This window comes from Seriola aureovittata, chromosome 19 (genome assembly GCF_021018895.1).
Source record: "Seriola aureovittata isolate HTS-2021-v1 ecotype China chromosome 19, ASM2101889v1, whole genome shotgun sequence".
Lineage (NCBI taxonomy): Eukaryota > Metazoa > Chordata > Actinopteri > Carangiformes > Carangidae > Seriola > Seriola aureovittata.
In genome coordinates this window covers 8,558,688-8,583,260 of record NC_079382.1, presented here as the reverse complement: position 1 = coordinate 8,583,260, position 24,573 = coordinate 8,558,688, and the positions used below count along the sequence as shown (strand labels likewise).

Sequence of the window (24,573 nt, the reverse complement as noted above, 5' to 3'; positions counted from 1 at the left end):
GGAAGATACGGCCATTGACTGGAGAAATTACACACATTTTAAAATGTCTTAATGCTAGCAGTGGTGAGAGGTATTGTGGAGCATGAAACAAGTGGTGGTTAAAACAATTTATAAGGGGTGGTGTGTTAATGAAAATACATAATTAAGCACTTCCTAATAGATAGATAGATAGACAGATAGATAAATAGATAGATGGATGACTGGTCAAGCAAAAACAAAGCCAAGGGTTGATGCTGATCGATTGATTTATTGATATACAGCCAGTACAGACTGCCTCACTTGCTGACTGAACATAATGCAGGCTGTCAGTATCAACAGTACCAATTACAGACATGTGATGAATAAGAAAATAAATACATAAAGTAAATGTAAACTGAAATCTATTATGGCAGTTTTTATTGGCAGTTCTGCAAAACACGTCTGTCTATGTGGAGACAAATTGGAATGGAACTTCATATACAACTAAATAGTAAACAAAAGTAGCTTATAAATGCAAATTTCCCCCAGTATTTCAGGGAAATAGGTAGTTTTGAAATGAAGGAGTGTACAAAAAATAAAATATCTTCATTTATATTCAATTTTCAAGTTATTTTTCAAAAATAGAGTTGTAGGAACTTAACCAGAGTGTGCATAATGGTTAAGAAAATACATTCAACGGCGTAATGGGAACCATTTTAGTGCAAATATAGTGTGACAAAACTCACAGTTTATAGTGATGATTACCAGAAAAAGGAGGCATTTTCAAATGCCAGAACCTTGATGCAGCCACCGAAACCTTCAGTGCACCAAGTGAAACCCTGAGCTTTACATTCAATAATAAAAAGGAGAAAGATGAATTGAGGACAGAGGATGTCTGAACAAGAAGTCATCTCTGATGTCTGAAATACTGGCTGCTCTTTACATGCAAAGAATCAAAAAACATTAAACCGCCAAGAATCCAGATCGATGTTACATGCATCAACAAAAAAGCATACATTCAAGCATAAACAATCATATTACAATGAGAATTGAAAAAATAAAGGCACCCAAGTACAATGCCTAGCAGGGATTAAAAGACACTGGAGAAGAAACAGCCTCAAACAAAATGCCACTAAACAACAGCTTTGAACTGCTTTTTGCCTGGAGGGCAACATGCAGGGTTTAAACAGACCCACAACTCAGTTTCTTTTCAAACACGTGCAAATGTCCAGGAGGAAGGAATGAGCTGTGGTGGTGGGGCAGAGGAAAGACACAATGCATTTAGATGCTAAGCCAGTGTACTCAACAGTCCTGTAGAACATGAAAAAATAAAGGGAAGAGTGTGTAGCTAGTGTGTTTACAACAAAATGCTGAGGTAAAAAGGTGGATGTGAAGGTTTTAGGTTCCTCATCAGAGCTAAGATTTTGCTTTCAAAAGCCCATTTTTACAGGATAAAAGCTTTGGGCATTTATCCATGAACCAGTGACACCCCATGATGCAAAGCTCGCTTCCACATGTAGTAGGTCGAGCGTGGAGTGAAGGGGAAGTAAGACCGGAATTCTTTAAACGTAGGGAAGGATTTTTCCTCAAAGCGTTGCTGAAGGAAAAGCTTGGCCTTGGCCTTGAAGTTGGCCAGAGCCACAACATCCATTGCAAACATCTGCTCATCTATTGGTGCCTTGCCGAGAAGGATGTGCTTTGAATGTGGGGCATCAAAAGAGGGCACGGGGGAACTTTCTAGATATCTAGGGCTCTCGACAAATGGGAGCATAGACTGACTCTCCACCCTCCTCTCCGTAATCTTGTTTTCTGTCGTGGTGCTCTGCGGAATCTCAGGGAGGACGTCGGCACTCTGGACGACCATTTTCTTCTTGCGGTTCTGCCTGCTGCGCCACAGCCAGTAGAAACAAGGGGACATGGACGGGAACTTGAGCTTGAACTTCGTCAGGGACCACTTTGATTTCTGGACGTGCAGCTTTGCAGCATCTCTGAGCTGTTTTTTACTCATGTACGCCAGCCTAAAACTTCTGTGTTTTCGCCGGCAGATCCTCATTCTGGGCATGGCAGCCTGGTGGATGTTAGACAGGACTGGTGACAGACTTTTTGGACTTTGGCTCTTGTCAGCATCTGAGCTGTCCTCGCTGCTGCCAACACTGCCTTTGTAACCTCTACTGAACAGCATGGCTTCTCTCCTCCAGTTGTAGTAGGTTGACCTGGAGATCCCAGGGAAATTTCTTTTGAAGACCCTGAAGGGGAGGGAGGCATTCACGGCGATGCAATTCTGCAGACAACGTTTAGCTTCCTGCATATGCGTTACATTCTGGGCCCGCTCTAGATCCAACTTGCCGAGGCTGAGGCCAAACATACTGGCCACGCTGTCATGGTGGTCCGGCTCATCCTGCTTTGCTTCAGGTGAAGACCAGGCCTCCTGCTCTGTACTTTCTCCAGGACTGATCTCTCCAGTTGAAGATGAGGTGGAGAAGTTTCCTCCAGACTTCAGAAGCTCATGCTTCCAGTTATAGTAAGATGACCTTGAGATCTCAGGGAAAAACTCCTTGAACTGGTGCAGAGGGATGAGCTTTCCCTCCAAGTAACAAGCTTGAAGGAAATACTTGGCCTCATACCTAGCTGCGGACTTTTTGCAGTGCTCCTGTGTCTGCCTCTTCCAGCGGTAGAAGGTCCTCTTGGTGATGTTGTACTTGTCCTTCAGACTCGGGTAAGAAAGCTGCGATTCCTGGTTCAGCAGCTCCTCACTCTTGATGGGCGATGCCCTCTGCTCACTGTCAGGACATCCAAACGTGAGGTCGGTGGTCTGGGCTAGTGCGACAAAATTATTTGGCCTGAACAAGCCGTCAGACTGCAACTCGCCGGACCACATGATGTGGAGGGTTTGTGGCTCTGAGTCTTTGGGCCAGGTCCTTGGACGTATGACTCGGTTGAAGTAGGGTCGGATCTTGAGGTTGAACATGGGGTAGATGGAGTAGATGTCAAACTGAAGGACAGATGATAGGGCGTAGACGTGCCACATGTTGGCGTAGGAGCCAGGGAAGCAGGAAGCTTTGACATCTGCATCAAAGATAGCCTCCAAGACTGTGACAGGCAGATTGAGCATGTCCTCGGACTCTTCAGCACAAAGACTGAAGCGAACTGCCTGGAGCATCATTTTAGAATCAATCATCCCAGACAGGTAGTATCGCTTCCACAGCACCATTTCCACTACGGTCCGCACCTGTGGCGGACAATAATAATGGAATTAATATTACAGCCATTATGTGTTCATATCATCAGCTAGAATAGATGCATCACTGTACATTCAGAGACAAAAGATTATAAACCATCATTACTCACCTGTAGCTCCAAGCTAAGACCTGTGCTCCCCACTAACAACATGCTGACTGCATCAAACAGCAAGTTGCCTTCTCCCTTGCAGTTTACCGGCAGGAGGCCCCTGGGTGCATCAGCCGGGTACAGGCCGTGAGCTATGTCGTCCACGCCTGCCCACTCAGGGAACTCTTGACAGGGGGTACTGGGAAGCTGGAAGGGAGCGAGGACCTGGTCCACCTCCAGGGCCACTCTGGTCAGAGCATCCAGGCCAGAGCTCTCCGTGGCCTCCTGGAGCTCTCCCAAAACAGACAGCACGACCTCGTTCCTCGGAATCATAACTGGAGATCTGATGAGAGCTGGGAGGAGGAAGTGAAGGAGAGGTAAAGGTTAGAGAGAGTGGAGGAGGAGAGGATAGTTCCAGATGTCTACATTCAGTGAAAATGGATGACTCAGGGAAATTTTATGAACTCTCAACAGCAGGGGATAAGCTTAAGAAATTTGCTCATGCCTTTGTTACCATTGGACTAGATTATGTAGATCAGCATGGTTTATCCATACACAAACAACAGCTGCAACTAAATCTAAACACTGCTGCTTCAGTTTTGACTGAGAAAAACACATGCATAATTTGTGGTAGTGGCAGACAATAAATTCCTGTATAATTAAGAATTAAGCTGATTTGTAATGTACTTAAAAGCATTTTTCTGTTACTCACCTTGTTGTCCCAAGTCTCATGCTTTAGTTTTTTGGGTTTTTTTTTTATATAAATGCGAAAGCAAGGCGGGGTTTATACCTCATACAAATAACACAAAACAGTCAAGTGAAATTCGATGATTTCACAGGCAAGTGATTTAATATAGATTTTTCTATTTGCAAAGCAGCTGCAAAAAGAGACAAAACAGACCAATACAATACAAATTAAACTAATTCAGATATTCAAATTCAAAGTCATTACCTACATTAGTAAGGCCTACTTTGTCGGGCGTAATGTTTTTTGTGTTTTTGTTTTAAGGATCTCTCTCAATTATTTGCCTGTTTCCATGATTTCAAAGACTTAATTGGATTTGCAAATTTTCAGCCCCTACACTGAGTCAAACGCGTGTCTTAATAAAATAAAATCCTCCACTTGTGGCAACGCAAAAACAAAATTGGAAACGACCGTTTTTCTTACCTGAGCGTCCAGAGACTAAAATGGGCCTCAAAGGAAGTCACTTAATTGTAATGCGGGGTTTCACAGCTGATGATATTGATCTCTCTCTCCGTGAGTTTTAGTCCATTGTGTGCGTGTAGCTCCGGAGTGTCCTCTCCTCTGAGCACGGGAGATTTTGGGGAGTGATAAGCAGCACCTCCCATCAGGAAATTGTCAGTCGTCGATTCGCTTTTTTGTTTCTGCGTCGGGGGACCCCACCACCCCCCACGGCTCCCTCCTCCTTCTCCCCCTCCCTTAGACTACAGCCAGGGTCAATTTCAATGTGAAGTGTTAACAAAAGCCAATGTGTCAGGGGCCACAAGAACACAGAGGCGGCCCTGTAGGTTAACTGGTATCGGTGCCTTTAGGTTTTATCAACACGTTTTTGCTTTTCAAAGCCAACTCCACATGTCAACAGTTCACTTTCAAGGTTATTTGTCAAGTGCTCTTGGCGTCAAAGGACGATTTGTGGTTATTTTTCCCTCATGAATAAATTCCTGAGTGCTTGCACAGATACATTTTGTGGCAGGTTAATTGTGTTGCTTGATAAGCTTAATGTGAAATCCCCCCTTAATGTAAAAAAAACAAAACAAAACAGGAAACAAACAGTTTTACAGCCATGAACTTGCTCTTCCTTTTACAGTTACTACTAGTAGTAGACAGTATGAAGCCTAGTATGTGGATTAGAGTGGATATGTGCAGACAGGGTGTGGACATGAGCTTTATGAGAGGAGAGGAAGGCTCCTGAGCTCCAGCTCTGTTTGTTTCTCCACTGTATCACTTTTAACACCTCCTCTCCTGCCTTTTGCAGGATTTCAGTAATCAAAGCCTTTTGTTCCACACACGCACAACAATCCCACCGATTGTCCCCCAACCCCCCACGGCCCACACTGTAGATCCCAACCCTACGGCTTGTTCCCCCTACACACACACACACACACACAGACACACACTTAAATTCACACACCAGGGGACAACGGCATTTGGCCCCCGCTGCTCTGTCCACTCCAAGTACTGGGCAGACAAGCTGGTGCCTGAGTTCACTGGGGTTCAAGGGTTTGACCTGAAGCTTTATCAGCTATTTGGACAATGACTGTGTGGTTGGCCTTGTTGGGGGGGGGGGGGGGGGGGGGTGTAATGCAGTTGAGATAATGCAGAGACACCCACGTGTTTGACCTAAGATGTTTCAGAGGTCAGAGTGTATTGGAATTTTTTAAATACAAGCAGCAAGTTCCAGATAAACAGTTGCTTTAAACTGACAGTACAATTTGAAATAATGACACAATATTTGTATGGAAAGGTCAAGGAAAGTGTCAGTGTAGTGGAGTGTAAGAGAGAGGTCACAGTCATGTCACTTGTTCATTTACTCACTTTAAAAGTCACATTATTGGTCAAGGATTTCATTGTTGCTAAAGTGAAAAAACCTCAAGAGAAATCCAGCAGCACAGCCTTATGTACTGTTCATTAGGAATCCAGAGATGATAGAATATAACACCATTACACTGACCTTGTAGAAGAGCCTCATTGCTGAAATGTACTCTCAATACTGTATGAATATAGTACATATGCTACATTAGCCCCCGATCTTCAGCTCTGAGTGCGAGTTCAGGGACATTTTCTGTACTTTGATATCCGTCTTAGCATTTTAAATCTATTCATGGCTTTACCTCTTCTACATTCCCTCTTCACCTTCATCTTCCATTCACTTTAAGGCTTTAAGCAAATTGGAGAAAATATGCTCCGTCTACTTTCATCCTTTGCATCCTGTTTTTGAAAGATTACATCAAGAAAATTAACATATTCAGAATCCGATTAGCATATCTGCTTCCATTTTACATGCTATGTAACGAGGGCCTCTAACTTATCCAGGTACGGCTTCTCTTCTTTATTCATCCCCCCTTTTCTTGTCAGTGTGTCTTCACTATCTCTTCAACCCCCTCAGACTCTTGGCTGTAGTCAATCACACACCTTAGGTGTGTAGATTAGCTGTGCTGCACTGCACTGTGAACACAGTAGTGGGCTGGCTGCAAGTATTTAAAATGCAAATAGGGCAACACTGGGACCGGCTCCGGCAGTCTCTCACCTGCTGTGGCTGTGTGTGTACTGTATGTGTGTATGTGTGTGTACTGGCGGGGGAAAGTGGAAGACTGAAGCCAGCAGTACACTCCAAACACTATCTAATTTGGGTTCGCACAAGGAAAATGGAAAAAATGTGCCTGGATAAAGTGCTGCATTAGGCTACACCTCAAGTTTCTGCACTGAATGAAAATACTCCATCACCTGCAAAAATATTATCTCACTAAACAATACCATTGAAATATTGTTCTTTGGCAACATGTTTCTGGTTCTTCAACCATGTCGCCTGCTACCACATCCTGCAAGTCCCTTCACCTGGTTTGATATCGAATCATAAAAAATATCCTGTAAAAATATTGTGCGTTGCCATATTCAGCCACACTCTAAACAGCTTTTGAAATGCGCCAAATTTCATCATATGCCAAGTTACTTGAAAGGGAAATGTTCAGATAGAGTCAGAAGAGTCAAGATAAACAAACGTTAGTTCACTGGTCTCTCTTCATATCTACAAGAGTCTCCTGAATTAATGGCAAAGTTTTTCTTAATTTTTTTATTACATACTTAAAACACAGGTACAAGTTTTGTAAAGAAAACAGTCATAAGTGTATAAATGACAATTATAGTCAATCTAAAAACATCATTTGCATTTTCATGTATGTACAATATGTAATTTTCCAACCATTCACCATGTTGTCCAATAGCCTAAACATGTAAAATGTATTGAGGTAGAATATTCAAGAACCTGTAAAAGTTTTTCATTGCTAAAATACTGAATGTTTCAGGTAAAGGACAAAATACCTGTCAGGTCCCTGATGACTCTAGGTGCCAACTACAGTAAGGGTGCATGGCTGAAGCTCACAAACAAAGAAAAAAAAAATACACAGCAATTGATATTTGAACAGTAGACTACATGTATCGGACGCAGGCGTATTCAGTGGACTCGCACTCCAGGACCAACACTCGATCAGAACCAGCGGGGAGAATAACGTCAGCATAGATTACATCATCTGTATTCATGACCTAAAGACACACACACGGACATACATAAATACATGACATGACATACAAAAGCACAAAAGATGTTGTTCCACATGTTGTTCAAAGAGAATTCACTCACATTGTTGGAACCAGACTGGACTGAATGAGGATCGTCAAGCAGCTGGCTGTCTACAACAAAAACACAAATGCACAAATTCATATTTGAATACAAATCGTGTTTGTGTGTTTACATCATCATCGCTTTGCCTTTCAGTTATGCGATCAGATCACTACAGTATGTACTTCAACTATTTGATAAGTACACAGGTTATATAAGCACAATACAGTTTACGTCACGACATACATTTGCAAAATGATTATGTAATAATTATGCCGGGAACAGTGGAAACAGAACTTATAGGATATTAGCACATCGCCCGTAAGTGATTGCCTCAAAGGCCACAAAACACAGTTGTGCAAGATGACGTGCAGACACCTGTTTAGAAGCGACTGCGTACAAGTGCACATGCACCGACCAGCCGCGACATTACAACCAGTTTTTGGTTTTAATATCAAACCCAGTTTCAGGTTTTAATGTTGTGGCTGATCGGTGTATATGTGACAGTTTCCCGTTTAAGGCAATTTCAGCTGGACGGATTCTATACGGCTTCAGGAACTTACTTCTTCTTCTTCTTCTTGTGTTTACAACAAACACTGCAATCACTGCTGTCAAAACCACACAGCCCACAACCCCAACAGCTGCCCCAGTCACATCCTGGTTGCCACCTGTAAAAGCAAATGATAGTCATATGTTTTTTTGTTTATGGCTGAAACAAGTCATCTAAATCCATATCTAACCTCGAAGGATTAGCCACAAACTGTTATTTTAATATTCACATTACTAAATGAGGCACAATAGTATTTTGGTCTTATTTAATACCCAAATTGTCAAGTGCTCTCTTCGGTAATCCAAATAAGATCCACCCTGAATTTAATGTAGTTTTATATTATGATATGATAAAATGTTCTGCCTTTTTGCTGTTTTGGTAGGATTATTGATTTACATCAACTGTTTTGCTAGTTATCAAGCTTATCTTGTATATGTGCAAAAATACTAGCTTCTCATACCTTGAGGTTCAAGTTCCAGGTCTGGGATGAATCCTCTCCCCTTCCCTCTAAGAGCTACGAAGAAAAGAAAATAGCATTTGTTATTAATTCTTCCGCATTTAACAAACAGGAGTCTATTGGTTTGGATCAGCGATTAACAGACCTGGGGCTCTGACCCACAACTCAGCTGAAGTCTGGACTTGTTGATCCACAGTCGCCTGGCACCTAAACTTCCTGATTCCAGGTTCTTGAAAGGTGACAGTCAGAGTTATATCACAAAGGGAGGGCTGATTTATCTGATGATAGGAGTCTTCTTGAATCTCAACACCGGCTTCATCCACCCACGTCAGGCTGATCCTTCTGGAGCAACGTCCCCTATCCACGTAGGTAAGGGCGACACACTGCAGTGACATTGTTTTGGCAGGCAGGAGGTTTAACACTGGGGCAGCTGAAAGAAAGAAAAAAATGTGTTTATTGCACAGATTTCCTTTTCTTATTATCAGGTGATATGTATTCTGTATGACCCCACACAACCATAAGATTTTAAACTTGATAGCACTCACTGTTGTGAGAAGAGAAGTTATTTGGCATTTGTTGGCATTGATGACGTCCAACATGCTCTGCGGTGAGATCTTTGATTTGCAGAGCGCATTTCTTCTCCTCTGATTCAGCGGTCTGGATCTCTCCATTACTGACTATGGCAAAGTATCTACTTGTTCTCCATGTGTTGATCTGCCATAAATGAAAGCAGACCAAGTCTTCTTCACATGGAAATTTAATATCATAACTGCGTTCTGCCAACGTCAGACCATTTTGTCCTTTTACACCTGAAAAGAGAAGATGAAGAGGGTCAGAATATTTTTCCATGTCTTTAAAATAAGATTATAAAAGTATAATCACAAGTTAAGATTGTGTTAATGTTTCTCTTACCTGTTGTGATAAAAAAGAGCAGCAGCAGACTCATCGCCATGTGGACTGTTCCAGCCATCCTTCAAAACTGTTCACTGTGTACACTCAGGGTTCACTGTCATCACTCCTCATATTAGTCAACCGTAATGTCACTTCCTGCGTTTGTCAATGTCCTCAACCTGCTGATTTGGAGAACCTCGCCAGCTGTTGGTCTGACTGTGTGTCTGAGTGCGAGGCATCATACAGATACCTGGCAGAAAAGGTTTGCAAAAGCAACACAGCAGTTCAATGAAGGGAAGCTATCTTTTCGGTTTGACACCACAAACAATATTCCTTCACATCATATAGCCTACTACTAATGTGAATAAAAAAGAAGAAAAACCCAAGGAATAGAGCCCATACTTCCACCAAGGCCATACATTTTCCTCCACCGGATCCAGATTATGATTTAGATTTTGCAGCAAATTGTACAAATTCATGAATCTCAGAACCATATCTATATTTGACTTTTTATGTCAAGATCCACACATTTTTTCCAGAGAAACTGAAGAAAATGTTGAAAATGTTCAACAAAAACTTCTTGGATCTGCCCCTTTAACCGGATCTGCCCCAAACATTTTAATGAGCTCTTCCCTGGTCCCTCCACCCAGTTTGGTGCAAATCGGTTTGGTATTTGTTGGGTAATCCTGCTGACAGACAGACAGACAGACAGACAGACAGACAGACAGACAGACAGACAGACAGACAGACAGACAGACAGATAGACAGACAGACAAGCAAGCAAGCAAACAAACAAACAAACAAACAAACAACCAAACAAACAACCAAAAAAACAAACAGACAGATAATGGGGAAAACATACCCTCCTTAGAAGAAGTAATAAATGTATTTCGGTTCACCTGGGCTCCTTTCACAGGAAATTGTGACAATGTGTTTCCTCTGATAAATTGCTAATGAAAACATGGATTCTGCAGTTAAGGGTGATCTGTTATATAGAGTATTGTGTTGTTAGCACTGTGGATTCATTAAATGGTGTCTAACTTAAAAAGTTCATAAATAAAAACTTTTTTGACCTTCAGTAGTGCTGATTTGTATTCTGGCTTTTGTTCGGGGTTGACAGCCGACTGTTTTCACAAGATGTGTGAAGAAGTTTAAAGATGAGGACAGGCTGTTTTTTCTCCTGTGGGTCCTGTCAGAAGAGGTGTCCTTGTGATATACAAGAAAAGATTATCCAGAGAAATTCAGTGAAAAGCACAACAGGTACCAGTAGCAGACGTGAAAGACAGAGTGACCTTTACATTTCAGTTTTGTTGATGCTTCTTGTATTTATAAAAGCTGCTGTTTACATTTCCCTCATAGCTTCATCTTTTGTCTGATGGATGTTAATCATTTTAAAATGAAAAAAACAATATAAGGAATATTTTTGTGAGTTAAGGGATTGAGGGTTGGATTGTACTTTCTGTGGGACTGAGATTCCCATCGCTGAACCCAACACAATGGAGGCAAATGGAATTTAGTTTGTGCACAAATGTTAAAACTTACATTTGAAATGTTGCTGCAGTTCCCCCTGCTCATCAGCAGATGGTGTTTAGGTTGAGTCCTTCAAAATTCATGATTCATGATTACGTATTTGTGTAACTGAAGTTTTATGTCACTCTTTCCACTCGAAACTCAAAGGTATTCAGGCCAACGTAATGACCAGATTTCTGTCAAGCTGAGGTCTTTACTAATAATCCCATGATTCATCTTCCTCCTCCTTGTAACTAAACCTACTCTAAGTGTAGTTACAAAATCTAAAAGTAATCTAAAGTTATTAAATTTTCATTATTTTTGTATCTATTGTCTTCCAGGAACTAGACAGTGATCTTGAGCCAAAGAAGGATGGCACTAAAGGTGGTTACAGTCGACGAGTGTAAAGAACACACAGAGACTAAGAGGAGACAAATTTTAGGGATTTAGTTTGGCATCTTAAAGCTTGTATCCTCAGGTACCATCTTACTGAATCATCTTATCAACAAATATGACACCATGATTTACTTCATTTCTGTGTATGTTTATGTATAAGTTCATTGTATCGATATAAAAGTTCAAATATGACGTTTTTTTTCCATTTAATGTTGTTCATCTCGCATGTGTAGAAGTAAACAATAAAACCTAACTAAGCCTCATGTGTTGATGCAGTTCCCCATCGAAAAGAGATTGTGACAATCAAGTCAATGAATAACATCATTTGTTAATTATGGAAACTGTCATAACCCACATGAACAACGCTGAATGTGACATGTTTTGTGTTTTTACAGTTCGAGAGGGCATTAAAAAGACAAACATGGCTGCTGAATTGTTTTTATTTACCTATTTGTACAGATCTTCAGTGACAAATCTAGACAAATAGGTTATGTATGCCTATGTTACAAAAATATCATGTCTCAGTTTTTCAGTTAAAATCTCTTCAGTGTAGCAGCTAACTAACTGATCAAATAGAGACTTCAAAAACTGCTTAAACTCAGACATTCAGGGAACCACACAACTATACTTTAGACTGAAAAATATGTTATATATGAATATGTGTGTGTGTATATATATATATATATATATATATATATATATACACACATATATTTATATCACCAGTCACTTCAAAACAACCTCACATTAATACAGTTACATCCTTTACATATTGCACCTATCACATCAGCTGGGTTTAATATTAACTGTTAAATAGCAATGACAGAGACTTAGATGTAGCATACCTTTGAGCCAGAGAGTGTCACCGTTTAGGAGCTGGCGTTAAAGATTAGACACAAGCAACTTTTACATACATAACCATCCCTTTGCATTCCTCTCCACTCTTATTTTTGCTCATCATCACTCACCATCATACCACAATACAGTCTTGGAGATTTTCAAGTCTCAGCAGCACTGAACAATTCAAACTAGTAACAATCAGATTTTAAACAATATGCTTCCCAGAAAACATTTTGCCCTCCAACTCTGAGTTACAGAACACCTGAGAGTGAATACAGGTGTGTTACATTCAACATACTGAAGGTTTTAGTGCATCTGTCACCTCCTGCTCTCCAACAACCTTTCACAAGTAAGTCTTCATACACAAATGCAGCATTCATAGACTCATTGCTAGTTTTACAAGTTTAGACGGAGCAAATTATCAGCTGGACTGATGAGTTACTGCCTTGATGGGAACTGACGTTAATGTGTTTGCTGGGGTAAAAACTTTTGATTGCTTCACAGCGAGAAATTCAACATTCTGGCAGAAAATACAGAGAAAATCATCAGGTACTGAACACACACACATGCAGAAAGCAGACAGTTCCCACTCATTAATAATAACTTGCACAATATTTAGCTAATATAGTAACATAAACAAATAAATACATCTCATCAAAGCCCCAATCCAGATGGTTAAATACAGTATATCAACTATTGGTACACAAAATAAACATCTCAAGTTTAGGGAGACATAATTTAGTTTAGACATTTTGTCTCAGTGAACGGTAACTCAAGGTAAGATTTAACTTTATTCATGAAGCATTTTCTGCTTCAGTTTTAGAGGATTTGTGAAAGAATCATCTGTGTTTAACAACTCAAACATTCACCCCTCAAGTGCTGAGTTTTTAAATATAATGTGTTTTTGTTTTTTGGTGTTGTAGTTTTTCCTCATACTGCAGGTTGTATAATAACAAAAAGTTCTAATACTCAGAAATCACCTACGATGACCCCTGGTGGACACTAGTATTTGATGAGTGAAATGAATGAGGGGTCATTAGAAATACTGGGACATACAGGGTCTCTCGAAATAAGAAAAATAAAAACTTTACAGAGCTTTTAAGGGAACTCTTAGCATGAAGACATGACCCCACAATAACCGTATCATGGACTGCTTTAAAATATATTCAATGCTCATAGTTAGTGTCTACCTCTGGATTAGGTCTTTAATACAGCAGTGAAGTTGCAATGATAAAACTTCACATTACTTGGTAAAACACAACATGCAACAAACGAGACAACCAAACAAGACAAACATAATGCTACTTACATCCTGATTCACACACAGACACTTTGCACAGTCCCTGAAGAGCCCTTCACACCAGATGAATTTAGTCCATAATGGGTATCAACATGTGCTGTATGGACTAATAGTACGTTACAGGTGATTGGATTACAGCTGCAATATGTTTTTTGGTTTAAAAGCAGACATCAGTGGTAAGGTCTGCACCTTAACACATGCTTCATTCCTTCTCTCTCGCTTACTTGGCTCTTCAGAGGATACAGTTCAGATACAAACAGGTGCTTCAGCTTCCTTTTGCAAAATAAAGTTTACATAATATAAGGCAGGAAACTTGTTTCCAACATACATAAAAAAAAGACATGACTTAAAATCAGTATATTATATACAGGGGCAGTGAAACACTGCACATTTCAAAATATATTTAATGGAGATATCAACTTTCAGGGGCTACGCTACACACACAACCCAGCCACTCAGTCAGTTTTCTGGCTCAGTAACAAGTCTAAAACCAGTGGAAAGAATATTCATAAAAGCTGCTGTTCAAAGTTTTCACTAATCTCAGTTTTCTTCATCTTATTAGAGGTAACACCATCCCCTTAACAAGTTTGCATCCTCAGAGGCAAACCTCAACTTAAATTATTGCTAAAAAATAAATAAATGTTTTTCCTTTGTTTTCTTTTTGACATGAAAGTAAAAACAAGCGTTTGTATAAACCAGGTATTTTCTGACTCAAAACTGGGAATGACTGGTCTGATGTAAAATGAGTCTAAACAGTTTGTATGTATATTATGTCTTTCCATGCTCTTGTAAAGTGCCCAGGTTTGAGGGTGTGACCTATGTGCTATCACAGGCTGGAGGGTTGGGCCTGCTGCTGTATCTGTGCGTGGTGACTGGGCTGCGCCGGCTCACAGTCTTGTGGTCCTACCTCCGTCCCCCGTGCGTACATGAGGACAAGGGTGACAGTAGCAAAGGTAGCTGCATTCACTGGGAAGGCTCGTAGCAGCGTGGAGGTGAGACCTCGTGTGAACACCATATAGCCCTCTCTGTGTACACTCTGTCTCACACAGTCAGCAATGCTGCTGTACTGGTTGACTCCACCCACCCCATCAGCCTGGAGCCGTGATTTGATCACATCTACAGGATAGGTGGAGAGCCAGGAGGCGATGCCAGCCATGCCGCCAGCAAACAGCAGTTTGGGGATCATGTAACGATCGTCAGGCTCACAGCCTAGGCTGCGTGTCAGCACATCGTAGGCCAGGAAATACACTCCGAAGCCAGGTGTCTCGCGGATAAGCGTGGTTACCATGCCTCTGTTTACTCCCCGCACACCTTCCCGGTTGTAGATCCGTGCCAAGCAGTCCAGGGAGTTCTTGTACAACTTCCTAGAGGATTTCTTCTCTCCAGTACCTTGCATTTGCATGCGAGTCTTAGCCAACTCCATGGGGCAGCAGATGACACACTGGATGGCACCTGCTGCTGCACCAGCAAGGAACTGGTTCATGGGGGTGTCATGTGCCAGGAGACGCATGGTGTTTCCTTGAACACCAAACACTATAGCATTGATGAATGTAAGGCCCATCATGGGGGATCCAATGCCTTTATACAAACCAAATACCTGTAGAGAGGTTCAGAGATGTCACATAAGACAAGGTGTTTTAACATATCAATATAAAATGAAGTCACCATTACCCAGGAACTGGTCTTCCTTTTAAATTAATGAATGAAAAACAAATTTAAGGACTTAAACTTTGATGGCAGTTTGGGATATAATCAATCGTTGACTTTAACTTTTCCTTTTAGTTACATAACTGCACATACTTTGACTAATTAGGGTCATGGTCGAATTGTTGACCCTTATTATGGCTAAAACACAGGTGTAATCATGTTGCACTCCATGCATTATTTCCAGAACAACCAGCACCAGTAACTTCCAATAACAGAAAATAGGATTTAGTCACAACTCTTGCACATCCAAAACTCTCACATGGTTCATCACAATAAGAAACTCCTTTCCAACTTTCCTATCATTACTTGTGTGACCTGACCAGCCTACGTCCTATCTAGCAAGCTAGCTCCTCCTAAAAGCATAATTTGTTATTGCAGAAAGTGCCTCATATCTCTTCATTTTTTCAGGACAGCTATTTTTGTCTACCAGGCACACCCTATAATACTTCTTGTAGTAGAAGTGCCTGCAGTATAAATGAAAAGCTGTGAAAACACTTTGAGGCTATTTAAATAATATGATTGTGAAAACAGGTACTCGTTCATTTTCCATCTACATAAAACTGTTACAGCATTTTGAGTGATCTGCAAGGAAAGCTATTCAGGAGTCTTGAATAACAAATTATGTGATGCAAGTTGGAGTTTTAAAGACATTTCTCAGGCTGAGAATAGTCATCCTTATTGCTGGAAAAAAAAAGGGGGAAGAAAAAAAATCAAACTGATTACACCAAAAATAAATGAAAAAGACAAAAAAACAAACAAAGCACAACATTATTCAGATCATCGGGGGAAAACAAGAACTATGAAAGTTGAAAATAAACAAGCCAATTGAGTCTGACCCGATTCAAGAGAGCTACACTTATCCCCATTTGGAGTGTCCCCAAGTTTGGCCTTTCAGCTTCAGGTGCCCCATTTGGTCATAAGACCAAGAGCGTCTGACATAACTCGTTAACTACCAGATCACTCTGACCCCGCTGACTTCAAACAGCTGTTTAGCCATGTCAGCTTTTTTTTTAGTTTCAAACCACACTCAGGCAAACAGCTTTGCAGGCCAGAAGGGAGGACCACATACAACAACAAACCACTTACAGAAAGAATCCTTATTTATTTCATTTTACTCCAAACACTGAAGAACTGTCAAACACATCAGAGCCTGGTTCACCATTCAAACATTCAGGACACAATATAATATCATATCAGTATTATTACTGCATTAAAATGTCAGCATTAGAATTGTATAGAAAATAAATCCACCTACCGATTCCTGCCGTATTATAGACTGGAAACAGTGGAAGGTCCCGCGGTACAGTGGCTTATCAATGCTCTGGACCTGTAGTCTCACCTGCAAAACAAGACACTCTTCAGCAATCTGTTAAACCCTGGAAAAATAATGTAAAATAATCCAAAATAACTGCAGACAGTGTATTATGATGAAATAGTACTTCATTAAAGTTCTTTTAAAAAAAAAGTATTGAGATAAATGTATAAAGGCTCATGCAAAGTTAACTGGTTGTATTTTATAATGGTGCATGTAAACATAGAGAATTACCTATCATATCTTTTTAAATTCACTGTGCATTAAAAAAGGAAAAAAATCCTACCTTAACTGTGTCAAATGGGTGTCCAACCAAGACACCAGCAGCACCTGAAAACAAAGGCAAAAGAGGCAACGAACATTTACTCTACAAATCATTCGTAGCATTCAGGTTTCAACTATAATCACTAACTTAGACCCTCCAGTCTTCATATTCATATTTCAGTTGCAGTATATCACAAGAAGACAACCCTGATTGTTTCCACATTTTTATCTAATTTTTACAAAACCAGACTTGTATGACTTTTATGTGACATGTCATGTACTGAGGTCTTTAAGCCTTTTATGAAAATATTGATATTTGTTGTCTTTCTCTTTTGTTACTAACTGGACTGGTTACTGACTTGAATGCTAAAGGCCAGGGCAGAATTGAAAAGTAATTTGTGTGACTTGTTGTCCAGCCACATGTAATAATAATTTAAACATGGAGATAGTAGCAAAAACTTTCAGTCTTTCTAATCCTGCTTACTTTCTCACACACACACACACACCAGGCCGTTCCTTGTGTCCAGAGCAACGCTGTGTCGTGCAGCAAAAAACAGTGTATGAAACAACACACCCCGACAAGTGCGGCCCCTAACCCTGCTTTAACACGGGGCACATGTATGTCTGAATGTGGCCTAACTCACTGCTTTCTCACACAGACACACACTCTGGTTGTATGATCGATAAAATCAGAAGTCTGAGACTCCAAAACTCTGCTGACTCCTCATTACCCTGACTGTTAGTGCGCACATGCTTCCAATTTCTCAAAACTGGTTTTCAGATTCTAAGAAATCTGGTCCTGCTGATATATCAGGCGGAATAAATCACTCCCCGTCCTATCTGACCATTCTTTGAAAGCCAAGACTCGATGCTGGCACTGTTTTGTAATTTAAGAGTACGCTGCCATCTCCTCCAGGGTAACACTGCCTTACTGAGCCAGAGCCAGCTGACTGGGCATCATCACCTTCTAAAACTTTCTTTAGCACGCCTTTGAAAGTTATATAATTTGGGCTTATGCAGCACATGCCCATGTTGTGATGCCAATTTGGGCTTCTCACCTGAGTCTATGTTGAAACCTAAACACAGTTCCCAGACTGATCACAAACATCATCAATACTTTACCAAAGGTTACCCCAGGAAACTAATACTTGACAGACACTGTTTAATGATTAAAACATAGCAGAGGCCTAACATTAATAAAGGAAATATATAAAAAAAAAAAAAACAGAGCTACTGGCCCACCTGGGTGACCACAGTAAACAAACCACAGCAAACTAATCCTACATAAGCATCTGCTTTGTCACATGACACATTTGTAAAAAGAGCCTATCAGAGGTGAGTCCCAGGAACTAAGCCAGGAAAAGAACACTAGCAGGCATGTGTTTGACACAATGAGCGGTCATTGACCTCAGAGCACTGGTATGAGGTGAGAGCAGGAAAACAAGCAGAAGAGGGTGTTGCATCATAGTTGTAGTAACAAATCTCTTATGTGTCATCACCTATCATTTTCTTTTATAACTGAGCTTAAATTTGCCGCAAACTTAACTGGTTTCAAAAAGCATGGCACTTAGTTTACCTTATTTTGAGTTTTGAGCTAAGCACAAACTATGCCATCCTGAAACAGCAGCATCAAGCTTCCAATTTGACTGTAGATGGTTTCCTGAGTTCACCCACTGTGAGAAGGTGGGAAACCACATCGTCTGTCAGTCAGTCACAGTTGAAAAGAGAAAAGCATGGGATTGGTCTGTCGAGGGGTGTGTACTGATTCCTGCCATCTTCCTTTGGTGTGTGTGTGTGTGTGTGTGTGTGTGTGTGTGGAAACTTTGAATAGCCAAGCCATCCTTGCATGAGAGCTCAGGTTGCACTTAGTGTTTGCATGCTTCCAATTCCCAACAGGGTGTACAAGTGACACCAGGGAGAAATGAAGGAGGATGTGTCACCCATTGTGAACAAGCACTTTTCTGAAACAGGCCTTGTACATTCAGTTAAATTCAAACGTTCTAAGATGTTTAACAATCACAAAACTATTATAGAGGGAATAACATCAAAAATGAACTTCCCTACATCATTACAAAGTTGACCCTGCAGCTAACACAAAATAAGCCACTTACAACTTTATACCGATTCGGTGTCAAGGTCTGCCACCAGGTCAAACGCCTTAATTGACTGGATTCGCTTTAGTGGAATTTCGAAAATGCACTTGTAATCTTGTGATAGAGTTGCATCACATTAGTATGGGTGGTGCTTGGTGTGTTTGTTGTTTAGTTTGCTAACGATAAAAAAGGAAACATCTAGGTGGCTCTTTGGCAGCTGTACTCATCTAGCTAACGATAACTAAAGTGGGTGGTACAAGTGCAGCTGCATCTAACTTACCTCCGATGCATCCAGCAACGAAGTCCATCACCGCTCTTCAACGTCACCTAGCCGAGGAATGACTAAATATTATCTAGTAGTAAATGAAGAGGATCTCAACGACTCTTTCAAACTCTGTCGGTTTGTTTGTTTTTCCAAAAACTGTTGATTTTGTTGTACACCTGACAGTAACTGTCCTTAGCTGTTTAATCTAGCTACTGGACTGACACTTTCAGCTACCCTCTATGTTAGCTAGCACTGGCTAGCTAGTTTAGACCTGACAATCTGCAAATGCTGACGATTTTGTTTTCTCTGAGCAGTTATTTAGCTTGCTCTTTGTTTATTCGAATAAAACTCTCCTGTTCACCTACACGTCCTCCGTGAACCGCTGAACTGCTGTGGCGTTTACAGTCAGTGCGGATACCCTCTCCCTCTGTCTGAATCAAGGAGGTTTATTTCTGTAGCAGCGAGCTAGCGACACAGGAAGCAACTGGCGGAGGGCGGGTAATACCGGCATCGGGTCGAGTTTCTATCCAATCAGAGCTAAGAAATGACGCCGACACCCCGCGTCCCGCACATAATCCTCGTTATTCATTGGCTGCCTACCTCAAGGGCTCCCAATGTTGAAATGCGTCACAAGTGCTGTGTGATGTTTTGCTTTTGCATGGACTGTCCAAGAGCCTCGTGCCAGCGGGTGTAGGCAGTTTTATCCATAACAAATTATATTTTTCTAAAGCTTATTGACAAGTATTACAGTATTTATTTTATAAACGTGCAATTTCGAGAAATATTGTCAGATGATATGTGGCATTTAGCTCAAAGAGTCCCGTTTTTAAGGTTTTAAGAGGCGACAATTTATTGTGCAGAATATAATATTAAAATCAAAGTTTTTGTCTTCCATATGATTTTTGTTGCATGTACTCAATTTTCTAAGCTATCCACCTCGAGTAGCTGTCGGCTATCTTCGGGTAAAATCGTAACCAATGCTGTCGGTCGACGTTGTTTGACTAGTACAGGGACACGCCTGTTCTTCACGTCACGTAACAGCAACACACTCAAGGTTATGGTTATGTAGCACATGCTAGAGGGAGAATGGGCTCACCCCTGTCTACTGCCCGTGGGTCAGTTGCCATCTGACAGGATGCACATCGTCGATTTTGTGTCCGGATCGTTTGCAGGTAACAGCTATAACGCTAGTCTAACAAGTTTTTAATTTAACGTTAGTGTTAGGCGGCTAGACTGTTTGCTAAATTGCTAAGTTAGCTACTGTAAGTGCCAGGTGCGCTAACTATATTACAGCATTATAGGAGAAGATTAAATGAACCTTTATGTTAACTTGTCTCTTATAGCCTCATTTGCTTGTCCTTTTACATTTGGTATATCTGTGAACTCTAATTTAGCCATATGTATTAAGTTGTTTGAAGTAGCAATAGTGAACTAAAGTGACATACTAGTCCTGTTGTCTGTACACTGAACAAACTGAACAAACAGTTATAATTAAAAGTAACAATTTCACTCAGTGAACAGGGTTGAAAGGCTTCCTTGTTAGTTTGGAGGAAAAATGTCTTCCCTTTAGCATAACTCATGAATTAATCTATATAATAATTACTGTGAGATATTAAAAATATATATCCAGTGAGTACAGGGACACATCCAATAGTACATTGGAAAGAATGAAATGGGAGTATGGTACCATTAAATTCACTGGTAATAACCCAATTGTGTTAAATTTACTGCCAAGTCAAGGGATGTGAAAAACTACAATAAACGGATCAGCTTGCTAGAACCCATACCATGGGTGCTACTAACTGTTGCTTTTATAATTGATAATATCCTAATTAACTTTCATTTAAATTTCAGATAATAAAATGTCAAATGTTATTATAGATTTAATTCTCACAGTAATCAGGACTAAATCATGTCTAGTAGTCAAGGGTATTAATTTTTTTAAAGATGTAAAACAGATATGCAATAAATCCTCACATTTGACCTTCCCGCCAGCTGCACATGATTAAAAGGGTTGCAGTTAAAGCTCACAAGCTTTCGCCATCGCAGAGTTTCTGCTGTGTCCTTGATGCTCTCTTTTTTCTGGAAACACACAGGGGCTTGTGGAGTCGCAGTGGGCTACCCTCTAGACACCGTGAAGGTACAGTAAGTGGAGAGTATGTTAAACAGTCAAGATGTCTGTAAAACAAACGGCCGTCATTTTCACATCATTTTCTTAACCTTTCCAGGTCCGGATCCAAACCCAGAGGCAGTTTACTGGAATATGGCAGTGTGCCGCAGCAACATTTTCAAAAGAAGGGGTAAGTTGTACTGGCGTAGTCTCAATGATATTCTGTGAACAATGTGTTTTGTAGATCCGCTAAAAAAAGGTTCACAGTTGTTTCTAAATGTGTCACTCATGTTTAGGTAACAATGTCAACAGTGTTAATAACTCATGAGCTACACATTTTTGGCAACTTTCCTAGTCAAAAATTATTCAGTATCTGCATACCATGACTTTGCATTTGAACTTGAATACCAGTTAGCCTCAGATAGAAAGTTAAAGCAATTAATTTCTAAAAAAAAAAAAAAACGCAACCCCTACCCCCCAAAAAACAGTGAAGTGATTAGGATACAGTGGTTGTTTGTTTTGTTTTTTCACTACTTCTCACATGTGTTTCACTTGTTTTTTCTCATTTTTTTCATTAGGTGCACGGCTTCTTCAAAGGGATGTCATTACCCATTACGACAATCTCTATGACTTCCTCAGTGGTGTTTGGTACATACAGGAACTGCCTGCAGTGTCTGAGCCAGCTGCGAGGAGCCGGTTGTGGTCCAAACACCAAACTAGAGGTCTTCCTGTCTGGTATGGCAGGTGGCATAGCTCAGGTAATGGAGACAGTTATATAAACCACATGAAAAGTTTCATGTACATCAATAATGTGCTTCATTCACCTGTAAATTAGTAACACAATGCATGGTTTTCATGTTTATCAGGCATGTGAAATGAAGGTGCTATTATAGCGGTGCAGATTGTTGTAGTGTTAATTGTGCAGGTTTTGAGATATCTGAAAGTCTTCCTATCTGCCTCTAACAGATATCAGTGATGTCTCCAGGTGACATAGTTAAAGTACGACTGCAGTGTCAGACAGAGTCCAAGCGAGGAGGAGCCAACTTGCCCAAACCTAAGTACCGTGGTCCAGTTCACTGTCTGCTGAGTATTATCAAAGAGGAGGGTTTCCGTGGACTCTACAGAGGAGCTCTGCCGCTTATGCTAAGAGATGGGCCATCATACGCCACATACTTTTTGACTTACACCACTATCTGTGAATGGCTAAAAGACAGTGGCAAGAAAAGACCAGGTGAGTGAAGTCTATTTCAGTTTGCCACCAGGTTCTTTCTTGTTTTCTTCCTTTTGTGTAAGTTGCTTGAGTGGTTGACATTTGCGAGCAAGACTCCTGTTGCATGTTGCTTCCATGGCAGCACCAAGTCATATGCTTTCATATGTTTTCACGTTTCAATTACAGCCCTGAGTTATCTGATCAATTCTTTAAAAATAAACATTGGGCACAATTTTATATCTGATAAACATTTGACAGTGTTTATGGCAATGAAATTTTGTATTTGTATTACCCTTTGTATTACAGTCAAAGTAAAAGTATACAGTAAAAGTGTTGCATAAGCTGTAAACTACTCCCTTGATTTTAGCATTACCATAGCTTCCAATGATAAACACCACCAAGGGCAGAGGCCAAAAACGTCCCCGTCATGTTACAAATGACTTGAGGATTAAAAAGACAAGTTAACATTTTAAGGTTTAGTGTGTCCCTTTAACATCATTGTCTTCTCTTTTCCTCCAGATTGGAGTGGTGTGATGCTGGCTGGTGGAATAGCAGGAATGGCAGGTTGGACCATAGGAACACCCATGGACGTGATCAAAGCCCGCCTGCAGATGGACGGAGCTCGGGAGACGAAGCGATACAAAGGTTTTGTCCACTGCATTACTGAGACAGTGCGGGTGGAAGGAGCCGGGTTTTTCTTTAGGAGCTTAGGCATCAACTGTCTGCGTGCATTCCCTGTTAACATGGTTGTGTTTGTTACATACGAGGTTCTCACCAGTTTACTCCTAGCCGGACCAGACAGCGTGGACCCGCCTCGGTTACCGCTTGAATAGTATTGACTACCTCCATTTTCATCTCATATTCTGTTATGTAGTTTGTCTGTCTGTGTTAATGCGTGTTTTTACAAGGACTTAAATAGTAACAGACAGACAGACATTTGGCACAAAAAAGTACACATTGCAACATTTTAAAAGGAATGATTGTTTCCGCAGCTATCATTGGTGCTTTCTGTTACATGTTTAATATTCAGCTAGCGAAGGTAATGTATCCTAATATGCTCAGGGTTAACTTGTCAGTAATCGGCACTGTTGGTACCAGAGATCTGACCTGCACCTTTCTGGCCACTAGATGGCCTCCCTGGCCAGTTTGTTTCCTTTTCTCAGTTTATGCCAGGAGAGCAGTGCACCAAGAAACTGCAATACTGCTAGAATTTAAAATATGTTTGACTCTACTCAAGGCCATTTAAGTCCTTCAATGTAGAATTTATCAATAAGCTGCAGCACGCACAATTTAGCAAGCATGATACCCGTCCAGGCCCATGCTGCATGTTTGCATATTTGCATATTATTACGTCCACTTCTCATCTCCAGCTCAGTAGCAAAATGGTAGATCTGGACAGTCTGACTTAAGCATAATATCATGCTATTTTAAACCTCAATGAAATGGAATTTTTAGGAATAGAATTACCTTGAAAAAAAAGAATCACAGCTCTCAATAATAAAGCTATGGAGCACATCTATGATATTTGTTCCTTACCTCCATCTCTCATACATTTACAGAATTTTATGCAATTTTGCTCACAATGTAACACTCATTGAAATTAACCACTACAACGGATGTGTGTAGACAATGCAAGGCTGTAGCTTAGGTTTCAGAAGTTGGGGGATACAAGGAAATCAGAGTTGTTCAAACAGGGAAAAATACGTGAATGATATTTCTGGTAATTTGTTTGTATAATTATCATGGAAATGTTCATTGTGCCTTCCACAATAAAGGTCATGCAAGAGAAGAATTTAAAAGGTGTATTCATTTCTGTTTTTAGTGCTGCTCAAATGCTGCTGAGCCAACACATGAATCCTTCATTGACCTCAAACTGAAAGCTATGCAACATCATGTATTTTCAACTCTAACCATGTCATACTGTCAGCAAGAAAAGACTGGAAAATGTAGTGACCGAAAAATCAGTCCCTACTTCAAGCAAGGCCTTAGCGTTAATCAATAGTTAATTATAGCACGTTGTTTATCA

General features: G+C 40.6%; 4 protein-coding genes across 4 annotated transcripts; 1 reads left to right on the top strand and 3 right to left on the bottom strand.

The window, feature by feature from the left end:
* Positions 1–227: 227 nt before the first annotated feature.
* vrtn (vertebrae development associated) lies at positions 228–4,794 on the bottom strand. Its single transcript, XM_056405653.1, has 3 exons — positions 4,454–4,794; positions 3,307–3,638; positions 228–3,187 (listed from the first exon to the last, which is right to left on the bottom strand). Exons 2-3 carry the CDS (start codon positions 3,616–3,618, stop codon positions 1,427–1,429), a joined length of 2,073 nt encoding a protein of 690 aa, XP_056261628.1. The 5' UTR covers positions 3,619–3,638; positions 4,454–4,794; the 3' UTR covers positions 228–1,426.
* A 2,348-nt stretch (positions 4,795–7,142) lies between these two features.
* LOC130160589 (uncharacterized) lies at positions 7,143–9,779 on the bottom strand. Its single transcript, XM_056363200.1, has 7 exons — positions 9,563–9,779; positions 9,196–9,459; positions 8,796–9,080; positions 8,654–8,707; positions 8,207–8,311; positions 7,665–7,714; positions 7,143–7,567 (listed from the first exon to the last, which is right to left on the bottom strand). The coding sequence occupies exons 1-7, from the start codon at positions 9,618–9,620 to the stop codon at positions 7,454–7,456; spliced, it is 930 nt and encodes a 309-aa protein (XP_056219175.1). The 5' UTR covers positions 9,621–9,779; the 3' UTR covers positions 7,143–7,453.
* A 1,856-nt stretch (positions 9,780–11,635) lies between these two features.
* On the bottom strand, positions 11,636–19,693 carry slc25a29 (solute carrier family 25 member 29). Its single transcript, XM_056405720.1, has 4 exons — positions 19,243–19,693; positions 16,892–16,935; positions 16,549–16,632; positions 11,636–15,183 (listed from the first exon to the last, which is right to left on the bottom strand). The coding sequence occupies exons 1-4, from the start codon at positions 19,268–19,270 to the stop codon at positions 14,413–14,415; spliced, it is 927 nt and encodes a 308-aa protein (XP_056261695.1). The 5' UTR covers positions 19,271–19,693; the 3' UTR covers positions 11,636–14,412.
* Positions 19,694–20,147: 454 nt separating this feature from the next.
* On the top strand, positions 20,148–24,346 carry slc25a47a (solute carrier family 25 member 47a). The gene is made up of 6 exons (XM_056405719.1): positions 20,148–20,399; positions 21,324–21,367; positions 21,456–21,527; positions 21,916–22,095; positions 22,304–22,568; positions 23,067–24,346. The coding sequence occupies exons 1-6, from the start codon at positions 20,300–20,302 to the stop codon at positions 23,378–23,380; spliced, it is 975 nt and encodes a 324-aa protein (XP_056261694.1). The 5' UTR covers positions 20,148–20,299; the 3' UTR covers positions 23,381–24,346.
* Positions 24,347–24,573: the final 227 nt, after the last annotated feature.

Bases quoted from the DNA above. Each gene is read 5' to 3' on its own strand.
- slc25a47a (XM_056405719.1), top strand. From the start codon at position 20,300: ATGCTAGAGGGAGAATGGGCTCACCCCTGTCTACTGCCCGTGGGTCAG. The intron at 20,400-21,323 runs GTAACAGCTATA...GGAAACACACAG, and splicing joins TGTGTCCGGATCGTTTGCAG to GGGCTTGTGGAGTCGCAGTG. The intron at 22,569-23,066 runs GTGAGTGAAGTC...CTTTTCCTCCAG, and splicing joins CAGTGGCAAGAAAAGACCAG to ATTGGAGTGGTGTGATGCTG.
- LOC130160589 (XM_056363200.1), bottom strand. From the start codon at position 9,620: ATGGCTGGAACAGTCCACATGGCGATGAGTCTGCTGCTGCTCTTTTTT. The intron at 9,081-9,195 runs GTGAGTGCTATC...TCTTTCTTTCAG, and splicing joins TAACTTCTCTTCTCACAACA to CTGCCCCAGTGTTAAACCTC. The intron at 8,708-8,795 runs GTCTGTTAATCG...TTTTCTTCGTAG, and splicing joins GTTGTGGGTCAGAGCCCCAG to CTCTTAGAGGGAAGGGGAGA.
- slc25a29 (XM_056405720.1), bottom strand. From the start codon at position 19,270: ATGGACTTCGTTGCTGGATGCATCGGAG. The intron at 16,936-19,242 runs GTAAGTTAGATG...CTTTGTTTTCAG, and splicing joins CGTTGCTGGATGCATCGGAG to GTGCTGCTGGTGTCTTGGTT. The intron at 15,184-16,548 runs GTAGGTGGATTT...ACCTCTCTACAG, and splicing joins CTATAATACGGCAGGAATCG to GTATTTGGTTTGTATAAAGG.
- vrtn (XM_056405653.1), bottom strand. From the start codon at position 3,618: ATGATTCCGAGGAACGAGGTCGTGCTGTCTGTTTTGGGAGAGCTCCAG. The intron at 3,188-3,306 runs GTGAGTAATGAT...TGTCCGCCACAG, and splicing joins GTCTTAGCTTGGAGCTACAG to GTGCGGACCGTAGTGGAAAT.